This window comes from Solanum tuberosum, unplaced genomic scaffold (genome assembly GCF_000226075.1).
Source record: "Solanum tuberosum cultivar DM 1-3 516 R44 unplaced genomic scaffold, SolTub_3.0 scf00086, whole genome shotgun sequence".
NCBI classification, from domain to species: Eukaryota; Viridiplantae; Streptophyta; class Magnoliopsida; order Solanales; family Solanaceae; genus Solanum; species Solanum tuberosum.
The window spans coordinates 720,122-739,499 of record NW_006239010.1 but is presented as its reverse complement, the minus strand read 5'-3'; the positions used below and the strand labels follow the sequence as shown (position 1 = coordinate 739,499).

The window sequence follows — 19,378 nt, the reverse complement described above, 5'->3', positions numbered from 1 at the left end:
TCATCAAAAGCATACTCAACACATTTATGGGAAAAACAAACATAAGAGTTTTACCAGACATGCAACATAACAAATAAAGATAGGAGTAGGCATCAGAGCAGATCTCCACTAAATTAAAACACATTATTTTGCGTACGTCTAGACGCATAAGCAATAACTAGGTAGCTATCTGCTCCGATGAATCCTTAAAATTAAAGCGCTGCAACTGATTTTGGAATCCAGACTAGATCATTACTTGATGGGAAAAAGTGACAGATAGGTGATGTTCCTGGTAATATACCGAGCACTCGAAAGGATAGATGGGATGGATTCCAATCAGAGGTATCCAAATGACAAACTGCAATTGCTTCAATTTTATCACTACCATTTGCATCATTCCTTAATTCAACCTTCAACACCTTGCTTTTGCTAATTGTGTGATGACAGTAGTAAACGCTACGCATAGTATGACACGCCACCATCTTAGTAGCTCCAACATCTTCTGGATCATTCAAAATTGTATAGTTTTGAAGACGATTATGGTTCAGGGGATCAGTACTAGTCGTCGTCATAGTGATGAGAGGTTCGATTTGGGTGTTTTCTCCCAAAATGCCTTGTACAAAATCGCGCATTGCCTCAATAGATGTGGCACAGTACTTAGTCTCTCCCTTCATGGGTGAATCTTCACATAGTCTTAATGTTTCTTCCATGGATTTTGCTTCCTTCAATGAAAATGGAACTTTTTTGGGTAACATTTGTAGAGAAGAAGGAAGATCCATTGTTGGAAAGGAGTGAGTTAATGTTTTCCCCAACTTTAGATCATCCATAAGGAAAAAAATTCCTTGAGTCATATGTTCATTCTGTTTTGGCTCTTCACCTCCATATTTATATCTAACATACAGTCTCGTAAGGGATTGGGAATTTCCTTCAGCCATATGTTCATTCCCTTCACCTCCATTTTTATATGTAAGAAACAGTCTCGTAAGGGATTGAGAATTTCCTTCAGCCATATCCCTAGCTTCTGTTCCATAAGCAACCTGACATATATATTATGAAGTGATCAGCAACATATATTTATAATTAAGTACTAATTAATTGTACTAACTAAGATGGAGGAGAATATCAAAATTACCAGCAGAACTAGGGAGACAAGTACACAAAAACCAAGCTTAACATCCATTGTTCTTCTGTTGAGTTCTTATGAAATTCTACTGAAATAAGAGGTATATATATACTACTAGTAGAGAAGTAAACTCACTAAAGAAAAAGAATCAAAATTATTACTCCCTCCATCCAGTGTTTTAAAAGACTCTGTTAGGACTTGCCAGCAAAATGGCCCAAGACTCAAGTGTGGAGCTTAGTTTTGTAACACTTACGTCCTAAGCGACTGTACATTTCAACGTCCAATAATCGGAGCTCATCTCATATATCTTACAAAAAATTACGTGTTAAATTCTTTAATTAACATTGTTGACCCTCATAATTCTAGAATAAATAAATGATACGTAATAGTTTTTAATCTATATATACAAATAAGAAGATTGAGAGTAACTCAAATAACAAGTTGTAGTATTGCATTTTTACTAATTGGTAACACTGTGGCCCACCCCATTCGGGCTAACTCATACGTGCTTTGAAATTTGACGGGCTGGGTTATGCTGACTCATCTTTCTTGTGGGCCAGAAAATGGTCAGCCCAACCCACAAGTACGTGGGATACGGGCTATGCCAGACCAGCGCACTTTTTTTTAAAAGTATACTTTAATAATTTTTTAAATCAAATTATAAATAAAAAAAATATCATTATATTTCTCAAGTCCCACAAATCAACAGGCTTTATCAAGCCGGACTAAAAAACTTTTTTCTTAAATAAGCTTAAAAAATCTTAGCTCAGCCCAATTAAATCACGGGTTAGGTTAGGCTAGGCCAGCCCAACGGGCCTAGCCCATATTGATGGTTCTAACAATGAGTGTGATTATATATTATGTAACATTTCTTTCTAAAATATATAGCAAAATTTTACTTTTTCACTTATAATTGGTCTTCATGTTTCTGTCATGTGTCTCAAAATTATCATATTTTATTATTTAGCTATTTGAAAGTAATTTTATTTGTATTCGTACTGATTTTTTTATTATAATACTATTTATTGGTTATTTTCTTTAGGGGTAAATTATATAGTATTTTTAGAAATAATGGCTGTTTTACTATTAGAAAGTTAAGATATTAGAGATGATTTGCATCTCATAATAATTTTTATATCATTACGTACATTATTTATACTTGTATTATCATGTTAGAAGATTTATTTTCTATAAGTTTCCTTAATCATGTTTGTAATTATTTCAAACTATTTTTTGATGTAGTTTTATGATTTTGTGTTATTATATTATTACACTATATTATAAATTATAAATTTAATTATCCATGAGACTTATTCCCCATATCTCAGGGCTTACACCTCGCCTTATGCTAAGTAAAACGTCCCGCCTTACGCCCCACCTTTCATAACCTGCACATTTTCTTCGCACGAAGGATGGTTTTTACCAGATGAGGCTTCTCAAATGGGAACCTTGGTTTAATCCGGAGACAGAGACAACTACGGCTCTAGCTTGGATATCATTCCCTGGACTATCACCAAAAAAAATTTGTCGAGGAATCTCTATTCTCCATGGCAAGAGCAGTAGGAAAACCCCTTCACGTGGACATGGCAACGAAGAATAAATCTAGACCTAGTTGTGCCAAGGTCAAAGTTGATGTAGATTTGTTAAGAGATTTTTCGAAAAGGATTAATGTTGGAATAAAAAAGGCTAATTCTGGAGAAATTGTATCAACATGGATCAACAGATACGACTATGTGCCTAAATATTGCACAAATTGCAAATTACGTGGCATAAAGAATCAGAATGTTTTATTTTACATCCTGAATTGAGATTTGAGAGTGTTATGTTTCGAGAAATGTGTTCTTGATTTTTTTAAGCCTGATCTTCACTACTTCTTTCATGCTTATTCTGGTTTTTGGCGTCTCCTTTGTGCAGTCTAAGCCAATTTATCATGGAGGCTATGTAGATTTCACTTTTACTAGGGATTTGTTCTTCCTCAGGAAAAAAGTTGGCAATGTCCATCATACTTCCTGAAAATGATTGTATTATCTATTTCCTCAAGTCAAGATTTTCATTGCATATCTCTTCTTTTGGTCAAAACCTCCATCAACATGATGTTGTAACCGTAAACATTACCACTAGCGGACACTATTCCTTCTGAGCCATATTCTTAAAAGAACAAAAATGAAAAAGAATTACTCATTTGGATATAACAATAATGCTCGTACTAATTACAAAGACTTGCTTTTTATTTAGTCCTAGAATTTTCAAGGGCTTGATTTTGATAAGAGAAAAATCAAATAGAAAGGTTATAATTTTAGTATACCTGGTGCAATGTATCCAAGAGTTCCCAATGTCTCGGTATGTGCCATGGACTTGCTTACGGCTAAAATTTTAGAGATGCCAAAATCACCAACATGAGCCACCATATCTTCATCCAAACGAACGTTGACTGGCTCTAGATCGCAATGAACTATTGGAGTGACATGACCATGATGTAGATATTCAAAATTATCTAAATTTTACATGTGTATATATCCATGATTTTTTTTTTTGAAATATGTCAAACCGTATTTGTTTGTGTGACTTGAAATAATCTCACTAAAGATAAAATTGACATTTTAAAATTTAATTATTACTCCTTCCATTTCAAAATAATTGAATTGTTGGAATGTTTCATACCCCTTTAAGAAAAGAATATTAAGACATAAATTAGACATTACTTTCCATTTTTTTCCTTATTAATTATTGTCAAATTGATCTTTAGAATAATTCAAAACAATTAAAGTTTCTTTATAGAAAATCTAAATGATAGATAAAAATGGAAGAATATTCAAAAATATAATCTTGAAAATTGAACAATTAAATTAATTTAAAATATAAAAAATATCTCAATAGTTTAATTATTTTAAAACAGAAAAAAGTATTAGTCATAGAAATGCGTCATTTTTATTTAGGGTCAACAAAGATTTTACTTTAACCATGTGGTGTTGTACTATTACTGTCTGCATAAATAATTGAGAAGCATTATTGTGCTCTCGCAGGAAAAGGCATCAATTAGCTAACACGTTTAACTCGTTTAAATGGAAAAGGAAAAAGTGTTCCTCAATTGTCACAAAAGGTCTAAATATATTTTGGGATAAGGCATAAATTTCGCTTAGACTATTATCAAATCTTAGAGACACTCTCTTAATTAGGGTTCTATTATTTTCGAATTCATTTTTTCATATTTTTGTGCATCTTTTATGCTGACGTGACATCTTCAACCATCGAAATTGATTGTGTTTGTACACACGTACTTGTCATGTGTGTAAATATGTTTTTGATTTTAAATTTTTTCTTAATTCTATTTATTTTTTTTTAAAAAAAAAAAATTCTTATTTTCTTTATCTTGTATTAATTTTTTTTAATACACATAACTTTTTTAAAATAATTAAAAGTGAAAAGATAAGAAATTAATGAAAGAAAAAAAATAAAAAATTTAAAGCGAGAAAGAAATGAAAACAGTAAGTTTTAATATCATCAAATATGTGTACTAACTAATTTTTAGCTTATTTTTAATATCATCAAAGAAATGAAAACAGTTAAATATATATAAGAAATGAAAAGGGCTTCACTTATTTTTAGCTTCTCCGGAGCTGAGGCTGGGAATCTGAGTTAGAGTTGGAGTTGGGACAGTCATACGACGTCGTTAGAGAGGCTTACAAAGGAAGAATTTAACGGAACGGCGCATTTTGATGTGGAAAAGATGGTCAGTATCCCCTCTGGTTAGTTAACGATGACTTGGTTAAATTGGATTTTATAATTTATAATAAAAAAATAAAAAAACTATTATTTTATAGTATTTATTTTCGGTAGAAATTTTAACTTTGAGATTAGTAATTTAAGAATTGTTTTTATATTATAAATTGTGGTAATTACTTTTCCATTGATAAAAGTGGTCACAAACTGTTAGTTGTCCGTTAAGTAGGTTATTTTAAAGTCTTAGCAGCGATTTGTTTACAATTTAATTATGATTTCATAATAAAATATGAGATTATTTTATATTTACTTCTGGTAAAAATATTAACTATAAAATTAGCAATTTTAGAATTATTTTATGTTATAATTGTGGTAATTACTTTACTATTAGAAGCGATCAGACAGCTATATGTCGATATATCGATATCTGGCGAGGTTATTTCAAAGTCTTAGCGGTGATTTGGTTATAATTTTATTATAATCTCATAATATAACATGAGATTATTTCATATTTACTTTTAGTGGAAATATAACAATTTTAGAATTGTTTTATATTATAATCGTGGTAATTACTTTAGTATTAGAAGCGTCCGGAAGCGACCAGACGCAGACAGTTGTCTATCGACAACCTGCATCCGACAATGTTATTGAGCCTTAGCGGTCGTTTGTCTACAATTGAATTATAATCTCATAATAAAATGTGAGATTGTTTCATATTTAGTTTTAGTAGAAATATTAACTTTAAGATTAGCAATTTTAGAATTGTTTTATATAATTAGCAATTTAAAATATTTTAAAGACATACAAAAAGTTTGGGTGACTTTTGAAATTCTATCACTGTCATGTAAGTTGGAATATAGGAAGTAACATATGTTATTTAAAATGATGAAATACTATAAATCACAATAATTAACAACATATAAATTTAAAAGATCGTATAAAAAATTTAATTGATCAAAATTCTATCAGTGACACATAAATTGAAACAGGGATAGTAACATATATTATTTCAAAATTATATAAAATGTACTACAAATCACATGATTAACAGCTTAAAAAATCTAAAAATCGTATTAAAAATTTGATTGACTATCCAAATTTATTTGAGTTACATAAATTGGTACAACTAAATAACATATATTGAGTATGTGCTAGCGTGAGCTGTTGTATCTAGTATTTCTATATCATAATACTCCATGTGTCCAATAATAGTTGTCACTTTTTATTTTTCGTGACTTAATTTGATCAATTTTTAAGCTAATATTAGATTAAATCAATTTAAAATTAAATTTTTTTTAAAATATACAAAAAATATTATAATCTGTAATTTTTCTTGTATCATTATAATGAAAAATATTTTAAAAATTAATTAAAATTCAAGTAGTCTGTCTGTCTGTGAAAAATGAAACACAGCAGATATTTTGAGACAAAATAAGTACTCCCTCCGTCCCATTTTATGTGGCAACATTTGACCGGGCACGGAGTTTAAGAAATAAATGAAGACCTTGAAATGTTTACCAAATTGCCCTTTAAAAAGTACACTCACTTTTCTCTCTCCTCATAAATGTATTGGAGTATTATTTTAAGATTAAGTGGGACCAACAAGGATAAAAGAGGAATTGCACCTTTAAATACTTACCATATAAGGAAAGTGACATTCTTTTTGGGACTGACCAAAAAGGAAATGTTGCCACATAAAATGGGACGGAGGGAGTACCATATTTCGTACGTAATAACAATCCTGGTACAAAATAATAGATAACATTCTTGTCTTTCAAATATTTTCCTCAAAGCTTTTTCAAAACATGCAAGGTTAAAATTGAAAAAAAAAAACATTTGGTTTAAATTAAATACAAGGTATATATTATATCCTCTATATCTCATTTTTAGTTCATTGAATCAAACATTTATCAATAAAAATATATTTATTTAATAATTGTATCATGATTGAACCTAAAAAACATGAAATCACTACTAAAAACAACCTCAATAGGGGAAAACAACGTGTTAATTTTTTTTTTCTTTTAACAAAATTGATCTCTAGAAATCGGTCTTTGCCAAAAACTTGAAAAATGCTAACCACCTCCTGAGGTAAAGGATATTGTTAGATTTTGTATTTAGATACTTCACATATCATACCATATAGAGCCTCAAACGAAGTCATTTGAATGTAGATATTCAATTGTCATAGCCGCATCAAGCAGTACAGTGACTCTTTGAAAAAGGTTCAAGTGGCAATCTTCTTTGTACAGTCAATTCTCAAGACTTCCATTGGGCATAAATTGTGAAACAAAGTTATATAGTCATTAGGACAAGTAGTAATCATCGGAACAAGATTTTTGTGTCTAACATTTCTCATGTCGATCGCATATTCAAATATCAAACCTCTCGCATACTTGCTTATTTTCCAAATCTAGAACCTTTATGGCCACGGTAGCTCCACTAGATAATGTGCCTTTGTTCACAGAGTCAGAGTCTCTCTCACCAATTAAATTGAATCCATCAAAATTATTTGTTGCTAGTTGAATCTCATGATAAGAATAAATCAATTGGATAAGTCTAGATCTCTGGAACCGTTTCGACATCTTTGGATCATTCAAAATAGTATAGTTTTGAAGACGATTATGGTATAGAGACTCAGTCGATCAACAATTTTGTTTTTGTAAGAAAATGTATGCAGAGAGGAAAACAATTCAGTGTTGAAAAACGGAAAAAGGCTCTCTATTTATAGCCACTTGCAGCAAGGAACGCGTCTGTTCGGACAATGGTGTGAACACATCTGTTTAGACATGTCTTTCCAGAACGTTGCGTCTTTTGGAAAAAATAACATGTTTTCGGAAGGAACAAATCCCTTCAGAATGACTTTACCGTTACGCGCAAATTTCAAATAATTCTGTTACGCGAAATTAATTATGTTAATTAACTAACATTCTAAATTAATTTATAAGAGAAAGGAAATCAGTTATGAGATTGATTAAATAATTTTTGTCCAAAAATATTATCAATCAATCACATCATTTGCCAAATCCAAATCCAAATCAAAAGCCAAAGCCAAACACTACTAGAAAAATGTAAATTACCTAGAGATTTTACTTGGGAATTTTTTTCGCAGAAATTTCCTATGAATTTCCTTGCGAAAATATAAAATTCCTTGATTCTAGAACTTTTTACCTGCGAAAAATATTTCCCCAGAATAATTGGTGGGTAACTTTGGCGCCATTTTCACAAAATTATTACCTGTGAAATTATCTGGGGCAACTAATCTGCAGGTACCGTTTTCATAGGTAAATCCGCAAGTAATGAACAAAAAATAATTTTCCATGTTAGTTTGCAAGAAAATCCCTAGATAAAGTTACTTGCAGATTTAGCTAGGGATACTTGCATGGAGATTTACCTAAGAATATTTTTATATGAATATTATCTGAAGATTCAGATTCTACAAATTTTGTTGGGAATTTATTTATTGAGAATTTACTTGAGAAATTTCTTACCTGGGGATTTACGTGAGAATTTTATGTTATGAATTTGTGGGGGAATTTTTCTGGGTATTTACTTGGGAATATGTATACTTGAAAACTATTTCTTTGCACTTTTAACTGAAATTTTTTTCTTGAAAATTTATCTAAAAACTCCTTTTATTTGGAGATTTACTAATTAGTAAAATTTTCTTAAAAACATGTTTAAGAAAATTAAAATTATAATAATGTAAGAAATAATAATGACATGACAAAATGAATTTTATTATTAAATATTTACTCTCTATTTTCAGGAAAAAAAAAGTTGTACAATAATCTTACTCTAACAAGGTGTTAGAACGTTAAGAAGAAAAGAAGTGTTGGAAAGAAAAGGTCTAAAAGACACAATTGAATTTATCATATTTTGTTTTTTTTTTAATTTGTATAAATGCCATGAACATTTTTCAATTCTTTTTATTTTACATGTAAAAAATTTAATCCTATAAAAAAAAACGCGAATTCTTATTAATATTTTTGGATTTGAATATATGAATTATAAAAATTATATGGCTAGTTATTTATCCAACATAAAAATATTTATCATAAAATATTATTAATGTTGATATAATATTATTACAAAAAATAAATTGTGTAGTGTTGAATAGGTCAAGACATTTTTTAAGTAGATAAACATTAGATTATTATATACATTATTAATGTGAAGTTTAATTGTCTCATTCAATAACAAAATTGAATTAAACGAACGAAATAACTATTATTTTTACTTGTATATCCAAGTTATAAAACTGTTTTACAAGTATTAAAAATAATAATTTCTTTACAGTAAGTTATTAAATGATATTTATTTGTAAATAGTATTTGTAACTAAGTATGTCAAGATATAATTATAATAATAAAAACTAAAGTTATAAATACCACAAATAATTAATAAGATCTACCAATTACTGGTAATAACTTTCTTTCACTTTAAACTTACAAGTTATTTAAATTACTATTTTTATTATATAAAATTTTCTTATTTTTATTTTGGTGTGTTTGTATTTTCTCGCTTCAAATTTTTTTATTTTATTTTACTTAATTAGACAAAGTTTTATTTGTAGAGGATTTATATATGAGGTCAAAATATTAATAGAAAATAGGAACAACATCATGTTATTTAGAGTTTTGAAAATAAATACTTTCTCAAATACGTAAATTCTATTAATCTTATTAAGTAATTATAGAAAATAGGAATAGCATCATGTTATTTAGAGTGTAAAATTTGCATACACTCTACGCTTTTCAGACTCCACTTAATATAATTTTACTAGGTATGTTATTATTGTTATTACAAGATACATATTCTAAAAACATAATATATTTTGATTAAAAACGTTGATAAAATATATTTAAAATTGTGTCATATTATATAGTGTTTGTTTTTATAAATCTAAATAAATAGAGAGATGTAAATATTAGAACATTCTTTAATTTAGTACTGAGAAATTGTGGTTTTGTACCACATTGGACAAATACATCAAGAATCTAATATTTATAATGATATAGGTAAGAAAATCGGTACAAAATGAACTCAAGCTGGAACAACTACCGCGATTGGATGAATGTACTCAGTATGAGTGGTTCTGCACGGTATATGTGTGTATGGGTGGGGGACTTGTGGGGTTTCAATAACAAGAAAAACAAGAATTAATAAGAAGATAAGAATCAGAAACATAAATACTAAAAAAAAATTAGAATATCATAAATAAACAAATGGTTTAAATTTATTATAATATAATATTTTCATGAGGATTTACTTGTGAAAAATTTGGTAAGAAAATCCTTTTTTCATCAATTTTTACCAAAATTTCTGGGATACTTTTAGTATTTTTTTTGGCAAGAAAATCCGTGAGTAATTTACCTGCAGAATTCCAATCCCTAGGTAATTTTTTTGGGGATTTTCAAATTCGTAGGTAATAATTACCTACGAAGGTATTTTCATCGATGTATTTTGGTAGAAAAATTCGCAGGAAATTAAGTTATCTGCGAATTTTCATATATAATCCGCAGAAAAATACCCATATAATTCGCAGTTTTCTTGTAGTGAAAGTCTAATATCATATCATATATCATATCATCATATATTATACTAATAGTGGGAAGCTACAAAAGAAAAAGTTGAAATACTATTTTGCCCCTATCTTAATTCAAAATAGGTGTTGTAAAAGACATTTTAAGAATGTCTCTCCATTCTTCAACATAAATTTTTAGCTTTCTACGGAATTCTAGGCAAACTTTATGTTTCTTCATTCTCCAACATAACTTTTGAGCTTTCTACAGAATTCTAGGCAAAACTTTTTGCTTATAAATATCATGTGCATGAGGTAAAATTATTATTGGCAAATACATAAGCTAATTCGCCTTTCAAAGTTCATAAGAAAAAAGAATCTGATTTCATCAATTACAGAAAATGCTTAAAGCATGGAGATCGCCGATTAAGGTAGAAGGTTGTAGTGGAGTGTTCTCTTGCTTTCCGAAGGGTTTAGGCTTAGTGGTGTCTGTCGTAGTAGTACTTTTTATTCTTGTACTGTCTTGCTTTTGCATTCTACCACCAATTGTTTTTATGATGTTTCGGTTATTGCACATTTTGTTGTTGTTACTGTTTTCGTAATAGTTGTTATATTATATTATATTATATTATATTCTCTTAACTGTCATTTTTCTTTTTCATATTTACTCTAATTTGCTATACTCGACTCAAGTTGAGGGTCTTTTGAATTGAGGTAAGGTCTGTGCACAACCTACACTCCCTAAACTGATTTCATGAGATATGTTATTATTATAAAAGAAATAGCTATAAAATCAAACAACAAATTTAAACGTTTGGGTTGAATTAATAAATGTAACTTTTGGGCTGAATTGATAAATTAACATCTATTTTGCTTTGTTAGCAAGTTTTGTCGAGAAATATGTTTATTCATCCTGGTTGATCAGTTTTTGATAATTTTCAAGACTTCTTTTGTCTTTAAATTTCAGTTCTCTTAGTTAATTTAATATTTAGAGTTAGAGGTATTTACATGCATTTACAGTAATCTAGAGCATGAAATTCAATCAACATATTTCTATATACCATTATGGGGCTATATGATATTGATTTTCTTCACGTATTCATTGCTAGATGATAACTGTGGTTGTCCGTTTTTTCGAGTTTATTTCTATTCAGCAAATAAATAACTAAAGTAATGATTTACCGTAAACACAATACAAGTTCAAATTTTAAATGGTGTCTCCGTATCATAACAACAAATATTTTCTCAAGTGACATAGATTTTAAAATACATTTTTGATTTATTATTTTATTACACAAATTTTATAAATACATAATAATAATAATTATAATAATAATAATAATAATAATAATATTCTAAAATGGAAAACCCCATTAAAATTACTTCAAGTTTTTCGGAAGTTAAAAACACAACTTATGACATGAATGAATATTTGTATTATTAAATGATAGAAGAAAATCAAAAGTTTTGCAATATTTAAAACAATCTCTTCAAATACTCCTATACAAACTATAGAAAAATTCAATGAATTTTATTCGTAAATTATCTTAAATGCTAAGTAATAGCTACAATAAACATTGTTGCAAAACTTTTGATTTCCTTCCATGATAATTAGCATAAATTAATGATGAATTTTTATCTTATATAAATGGACATTTAACATATAACTAATTCTCACTATTTGGATGAAACAATATAATATATCGTAGGCGTAAACTTACCAGGTATGTAACAAAAATTCAGGCTTTCATGTTTAAATATGAGTCATTTAGTTATTATTTCTAAAAAAATTATTGTGCTTCTCACATGAATGAAAGAATAAGATAATTTTGTTTGGAATGCTAAGAATATTGTCGTCATAGATAGTTTCTCAAGCTTTTGGTATCTCAGTAATACTTAATAGTGTAGCAATATTTATCGTCTTTTTATTTAGCTATCTCTAGGAGGTAAGCATAGAAAAGCTGGTCCAATTAATTTCTTAAATTGTATTTGTGTTACTGTTATATATAACTTCTCTTGATTTTTTTATACTCATCGTTACATTTTAAAGTACAGTTGTGTAGGAATCTTACAGATATCACTATGTACATATTTCAAAATGATCATGAATGTGGGAGCTTTATGACTTTGTTTTCTTCGATAATATCTCTAATTTATTGATAATGATCATTTCTTAGAAATGAACTTGCCTCTATAATTTGCCTTTTGACTTCTATATGTTGGATACATTTAAAAGGGGGATTAATTCAATAATATGATATGCAAATAAGTCATAAAGGAACGAGAAGAATCATCTATTGATTTTGGATCTCTAATACATAATTATAAGTCCTATTAAACTAAGAACATTTTATCTTCACAAATTTTAACCTCGCCTTCTATCCAACCCAAGATCAAAAGCATGCGACAATTATCGTCTCCTTTATAATTGTTCAATAATTTAGTGATATGACATTATTTTGTTTTATTCCAACTACATAATAATCAAGTCTTCACAATTTATGATTAATAAGGTTGTCAGAAAACTGACTTATAATTTAATTGTTCTTGCGAAGGATTAGTATGGATTACACGTGCAACACACTTATCTAGAACTAGTATATATATAGCAATGAATATGAAGTCAAGCACCGCTGGTAAATTGTCTATACTTTTATCAGAAATAAGTATTATCTTATTCTGGAGAAAAATATGATGCATACTTCGTTATACATAATTTGCAAATTATAGGATTTGTCAGTGCAATTACTTCCCTCTCATGGTCTGTGCCTGATCTTGTTTTTCCTCTTTAAACTTGTAGCTTCCGAATTCCGAATATGGATAACTTATTGATTCTATATGTAATGTGCCCCTCATTTGGTGTTTCTTGACGCATATTAAAAAAATATTACTCACTTCACACTATTTGCATAAATTTTTTATTGTTCTAACGAATCTATAAAAATTCACATAGAACACACGTGCAACACACATGTTCAGAGACTAGTCATATTAAAATCATATATCATAACTTAAAAGTTGAATTACGATTTTATCCCACACTAAATTAAAATATAATTAAATATTTAATTAACCAATAAATTTAATGAAATAAACATATTTTATTTACTGCATTAGAAGTCTAGCAATTGTATTTTAATTCCGTAGTTATGACATTATAATTTTCGTTAGTTATTACTGATTAAATTCATTTAATTAATTTCATACATGGAGCATATCCATGTAACATGGACTTTCGGATTTCTGATAACGTCAACTTCTTTTCCTCATTTCATTTCTCCATTCAATTTTCTTAATTTAGTTTTTCTCCCAATTTAATTCTTTAGTTATTGTTATAAATTCATTGAATGGATGAATTGTCCATTGAGTTAATACATGAACTATCTATTAATATTTACTAGGTTCTTTTTGGAAAAGAATGTATTTATATTTATTATGACACTAAATATGGTGATTTTTGGAGTGACTCCTCAACCTATAAATAGGATTATTCTTTCACCATTGTTAAGACACATAGGAGACTCGAGGACATTTAAATAAGATGATCTCTACATTTTACTCCTCATAGTTAGAAGTGTTTGTCCATTATCCTATTTGTCATTTGTGTGCTTCAAATACACTTTCCACAGAGGTATATATACTATTGGATATATTTTGTTCACAACTTTCATTTGTGTCTTCTTTATATTCTAAATTTGTGTTCATGTTATTTTGATTGTTTTCAATATCAGGTTGGATCATTTCATTTTGGGATGATATCCAACACATTAAGAGGGCGATACAAAATTTTGAAGTTACTGTCATTCAACATACTTATAGAGAAGGTAATCATGTCACTGATAGATTATCAAATTATGGAGTGGAATGCACATGCACAGAATGGGTTCTCTACACCTCAACAACTACCTATGGAGGCAAGGGGAGAATATAATATGGACAGACTTGAATTCCTTTGCTTCAGAAGAAAACAAAACTACAAGACCATCTATATGGAAAGAAGCTTGGAAAGAACCTACAGTTTTGATGTACCTTGAATTCTTGTTTTAGATTGAGATACTGTATTATCTCTACTACAACTTTTTGTAAGCTTATCTTGAAATCCTACTATTTTTAATAGATGGACTTGATCCATTAAGTAGGTGAGGGAAGTTTTTGTAACCCCTCTATATGCACTGGTTTTATTTTCAATAAAAGTACAATTTTGGAAAGAAAAAAAAAGGTTGGATCATTTCAAGGGGTTGCTCATGAGCCTTATTTTAAAACTTTTGAGAGTGAGCCTATCTTTTATCCATTTTCTTGGAACTAATTAAGTTGCTAAGTGTTGTCAATCTTGATGAGCAGGAATATAAATTGTCTACAATAAGTTAGCCTCTATTAACTATATAACTTCTCCAACTGTTAGCTCTTTGAAAAACTTGTATCTATTTGAAACTTATTTCTACTGGAATTTCTCCAGATAAATTGTTGATCGAGAGGTGGATACTACTTAAAGGTAAAGCTAAGGAAGTATTCTTCCTTTAATTTAACCTCCAGTTTAAATTTTTCTGGACATTGTCTAGCTTCTCCAACTGTTAGCTCAACCTTGAAGGCTTCCAAATTGCCAAAATAACATGGGATAAGTTATTTTCTGAAAGGGTACAGATTTTAAAAGGAACGGTGCTAGAAAAACTATCAAGTTTAGCCAATTTAGAGTAGGAATGTTACGTTGTATCATAACTTTAGCAAGAGTAAAAAAGAGTTGGATTGTTTTCATGTTGTGTAATAAGCTTATAGCTATAGTGACTTGTTTGATAATCATTTTTCGACAAATGAAATTTCTATTATTTTATTCAACTAAAAATTACATTTATCATCTGTTAGCTTATTATATTTGTTGATGCGCTTCTAGAATATCAAAAGTCTTTCAAATTATCAATAACTATTACAGCTAGATGCATCGGTAAACTATCTTATTCTTAAGAGATGTTTAGACTTGGAATTTAGTCTTCTTCTCAATCTTGATTGTAATTTTGTCTGTATATTATTTGTTGCTCATTAACCTCCAATTTAATTATGATTTATATTACTTAATATGGGACGCACGTGTCTATCGAGAACTAGTAAGTAGTATATGTTTGTGTGACTAGAAATAATCTTATTAAAGATAAAATTGACGTTTTAAAATTGTATGTCTTAGTAGTATATGTTTGTGACAACTTAGTGAATGATAGTCTGTCTCTGTAGGACCGACATCATTTATTTATTTTTGGAGTTTCAAGGTCACGAAAATGGAATTTAAGATTATCTAAGTTTTTTGTGTGTATTAGTCAATGAATTTTTCAAAATATGTCAAAACAACTTTATTTAACCCTAAATTTTATGAATCCATTTGTAACGACCTAGTAAACGATACTTTGCATAGGACTAACATCACTATTTTTGGAGCTTTAGGTTAGGTTTAAAAGTTAAAAGTACAAGGTCACGGGTTGGGTCTCCAACAAACAAAATGATGACAATATCTCGTCACATGTGGAGATATTTTAGTGGATTTTGCAAGGCTATTTGCTTTCATGAACTTTTCTTGTTAGTTTTTTGCTTTATTCTACAAATGGAATTGTTACGTGAAATTTCAATTTCAAAATCTCAATTCTAAGGAGGGACGGAAAGAGGCATAATTGTGGAAGTGTAACAAATAGATGCATTTAGCTTTAGTTTAAATTCATATAATCATGGTGATGAGAGGTTCGATTTGGGTGTTTTCTCCCAAAATGCGTTGTACAAATCCCGCACTGCCTCAACGGATGTGGCACAGTACTTAGGCATTTGGCCATGCGATATCATATTACGATATGGTATCGTGAGATGGAATCAGCGTTTGGACATGCGATTTTACGCTGATTCCATCTCAATTCCATATCATGAGATGTGATTCCATATTCTCCAAAAACCATGATATGGAATTATATGGGGAATTCCATATCATGATTTGAGATATTTTAATACAAAAATTGATCCACGAGTTTGTATTTTGTTAAAACAACCCCACATTTATATCTACTAACCATTTATTTCATATGTAAATAAAATTTATAATCACATCATTACTTTTTAAAATTTATTATTGTCACTGACATAAAATTTATTATTCTCACCAACATATAGTCACTTTAACTCACACCAACCGATTGTTAAAGTGATGAAATATTTATGGTCTATGAGCATAAAAATATAGTTGCGGATGATATTGACCAACAAATGGCTCAAAGTAACAATGTTGGTTCGTCTTCTCGGTCACATGATCGAGAAATGCAAGTTCAACGTGAGGAAATTGTCCGTACTATGTCGGAGGATTATATTAAAGACTAGTACACTACAATTTATGTTCAATTTTTTTTTATTAAATTAAAGTTACATGAAACAATTACTTAAGTGGAGAACAAATAGCTTTGTAATAATTTATTATGCGGTTTTATAAATTTTGTTTATTTGATAAGATTGAATAAACAATTTGGGCTATTTTAATAGTTTTACGACTTATGAAAATTTTATGTTAATGAGAAAATATATAACACAAAAATTCCATATCGCATGTCCAAACAAAACTTCAATTTCATCTCATGATTCCATATCATGATACCATATCGCAAGGCCAAACGGGCCCTTAGTCTCTCCCTTCATGGGTGAATCTTCACATACTTCTTCCATGGATTTTTCTTGTGGAGGGTCATTAGAAAATGAGAAATGTTTAACAAGGTTTGGGAGTTCCTTCAATGAAAATGGAACTTTTTTTGGTAACATTTGTAGAGAAGAAGGAAGATCCATTGTTAATGTTTTTCCTAACTTTAGATCATCCATAAGGAAAAAAATTCCTTCAGCCATATGTTCATTCTCTTTTGGCTCTTTACCTCCATATTTATATCTAATATGCAGACTTGTAAGGGATTAGGAATTTCCTTGAGCCATATCCCTAGCTTCTGTTCCATTATGTGTTAAATTCTTTAGTTAACATTGTTGACCTTCATAATTCTTGAATAAATAAATTATACTTAATAGTTTTTTAATCTAAAGAAATAAGAAGATTGAGAGTAAGTAACTCAAATAACAAGTTGTGGTATCGCATTTTTACTATTTGGTAACACTGTGAATAAAGGTGTCAATATGGGTTGACCACTCCATCCCTCCGGGCTAACTCATATAGGGCTTTGAAATTTGAGCCTGTACAAAAGTATACAAGGGAACAAAGCTTGCCGTGAGAGATTAAGAAGGGAAAAATTGAATGAAAGGTATTGTCATGCTCAGCCTCATATGAATTCTTATTTTCTCTCTGCATTCTAAATTAGGTTTGTAGATAAAACATGGATGCAGTTCATTGCAATTTTATAGCTATCTTGTTTTCTGCTGGCTTGGGAAGTCTTACAAGACTTGGAGCTGCCATTGGAAGTTCTTCTAAGTATAGCTAAGAGTATTTTAAAAAGGTCATTATTCGGGTAGCTAGCGATTATTAATTGTTACTGAAGAAAGAAGAGAGGCGAAGTAGTATGTTTTTTTAAGTGACACTTTAGTATCAGTTATATTATAATGAAAATGAAAATTAGGTGTTCTAAATCAATCTATTAATCTAGGTTTTCAGATTTATGCTCTGTTCTGGAACCCAGGAGAGCTGTAAAAACAGACAAAATGGCCATACTTGGTGATCTAAACCAGCTGAAGACTGAATCTGAGGAATACAAAGAGATGAACCAAAAGCTTATGGAAGACTTTGAAGGTTAGAAATGATTTTGTTGAAAGGCTAAAGTAGCTTGGTGACTGGCAGTCTTGAGTACTAACTCTTGAATGGAATTAGAAGAAATTTTGGCTTTGATTACTTGAATGAATTCCTATCTCTGATGCCCAGTGTACAATCTCACAGACAAAATGTTTTCGAAGAGAAATTTGCACTACAAAGAGAGGATGGAGCAAGAGTTGAAAGAGCAAGTTTTATTCCACCTCATCCAGCAGCATATCAGCCGGATGGCCATGTGCCAATGTGGCAGTATCTACAGCCATCTTCGCGGGACACATCTCAAGATCATAAGCTCAGCTGCTTGAGAATCTTGCAAGATAATGTATGGCAGATAATTTCTCTAGATGGAATTGGATTTGATTGACATCTGCTACTTTTGCCCGCATTTTTGTTTGTCTTGACATTTTAGTTTGTGTATCCAAACTATGTGGTACTAGTTATTTATGAGCATTTATGGATTCTATATGATGCTGCAGCCGAGGGAATATCAATCCCAGGGGTAATTCAGTGACGTTTAGAACTAATTAACTGTGCGTAGGACTTTGGAGAGCTCCATTTACTGGTTAGGATGGGTGAACATCTTGATGCTAGTTAGATGAATTATGTGTGATTTGTCTAGTCTCTCTGGACTGGACTGGACAGAAATATGAATGATATGGGCTGCTGTTTTAACCTGCCACATCTTGCATAACTAATTGAACATCCAAACAAAAAAAAAGAAAAAATGAGTCTTGACTATACTCGAATTATGTCTATTATTGTTTTACTTCTAGCATACTACTTCAGACATAAAGGAGAGGTTCTGCACTAATCTGCATCATAGGGTCTTCGTGATGCACTTCGTTAGTTGTGCAGCATTGGCTCTTTCTCTTTCTCTTTCAATTCTGGTTGTGGATCTTCTTTTCCCCACAAAGCAAGTACAGTCCAATATTTGTGTTGTAGTAAGATTCCTAGTATAGGACTCTTAAGTGCTTTTTCCTCTCCTATTATATATAGATAGATAGGACTCTTCAACTCAACATTATTTTTCAGACTTGAGATTTCTATATTGATAGCTATGGGGACTAGCATAGGCACTTACAAGAGGTTCACGCCTCACATCCTTATGGTTTTGGCTCAAATTGCTTACACTTTTTTGTACTTCATAACTGAAGCTTCCTTCAATCATGGAATGAATCCTCATGTCTACATAACTTATCGGCATATCGTTGCCGGTCTTGCTATGCTACCCTTTGCCTATTTTCTTGAAAGGTAATCACAAAGTCATCTC

The 19,378-nt window shown here is 29.9% G+C and overlaps 1 protein-coding gene and 1 long non-coding RNA gene across 4 annotated transcripts; one reads left to right on the top strand and one right to left on the bottom strand.

Annotated features, from left to right (window-relative positions):
* Positions 1-17,317, bottom strand: LOC102586038 (protein RAFTIN 1B-like). 3 transcript variants are annotated; one of them, XM_015308494.1, is made up of 3 exons: positions 1,112-1,213; positions 992-1,016; positions 1-916 (listed from the first exon to the last, which is right to left on the bottom strand). In XM_015308494.1, the coding sequence occupies exons 1-3, from the start codon at positions 1,157-1,159 to the stop codon at positions 192-194; spliced, it is 798 nt and encodes a 265-aa protein (XP_015163980.1). In that variant the 5' UTR covers positions 1,160-1,213; the 3' UTR covers positions 1-191. The 3 variants fall into 3 exon arrangements, with proteins under 3 accessions (XP_015163980.1, XP_015163981.1, XP_006346732.1); XM_015308495.1 differs by lacking the exons at positions 992-1,016; positions 1,112-1,213 and adding an exon at positions 17,207-17,317; XM_006346670.2 differs by having other exon boundaries at positions 1-1,016.
* A 182-nt stretch (positions 17,318-17,499) lies between these two features.
* Positions 17,500-18,486, top strand: LOC107060517 (uncharacterized). Its single transcript, XR_001473391.1, has 3 exons — positions 17,500-17,608; positions 17,948-18,090; positions 18,235-18,486. It is a non-coding gene; the product is annotated as an uncharacterized lncRNA (long non-coding RNA).
* The last annotated feature ends 892 nt before the right edge of the window (positions 18,487-19,378 follow it).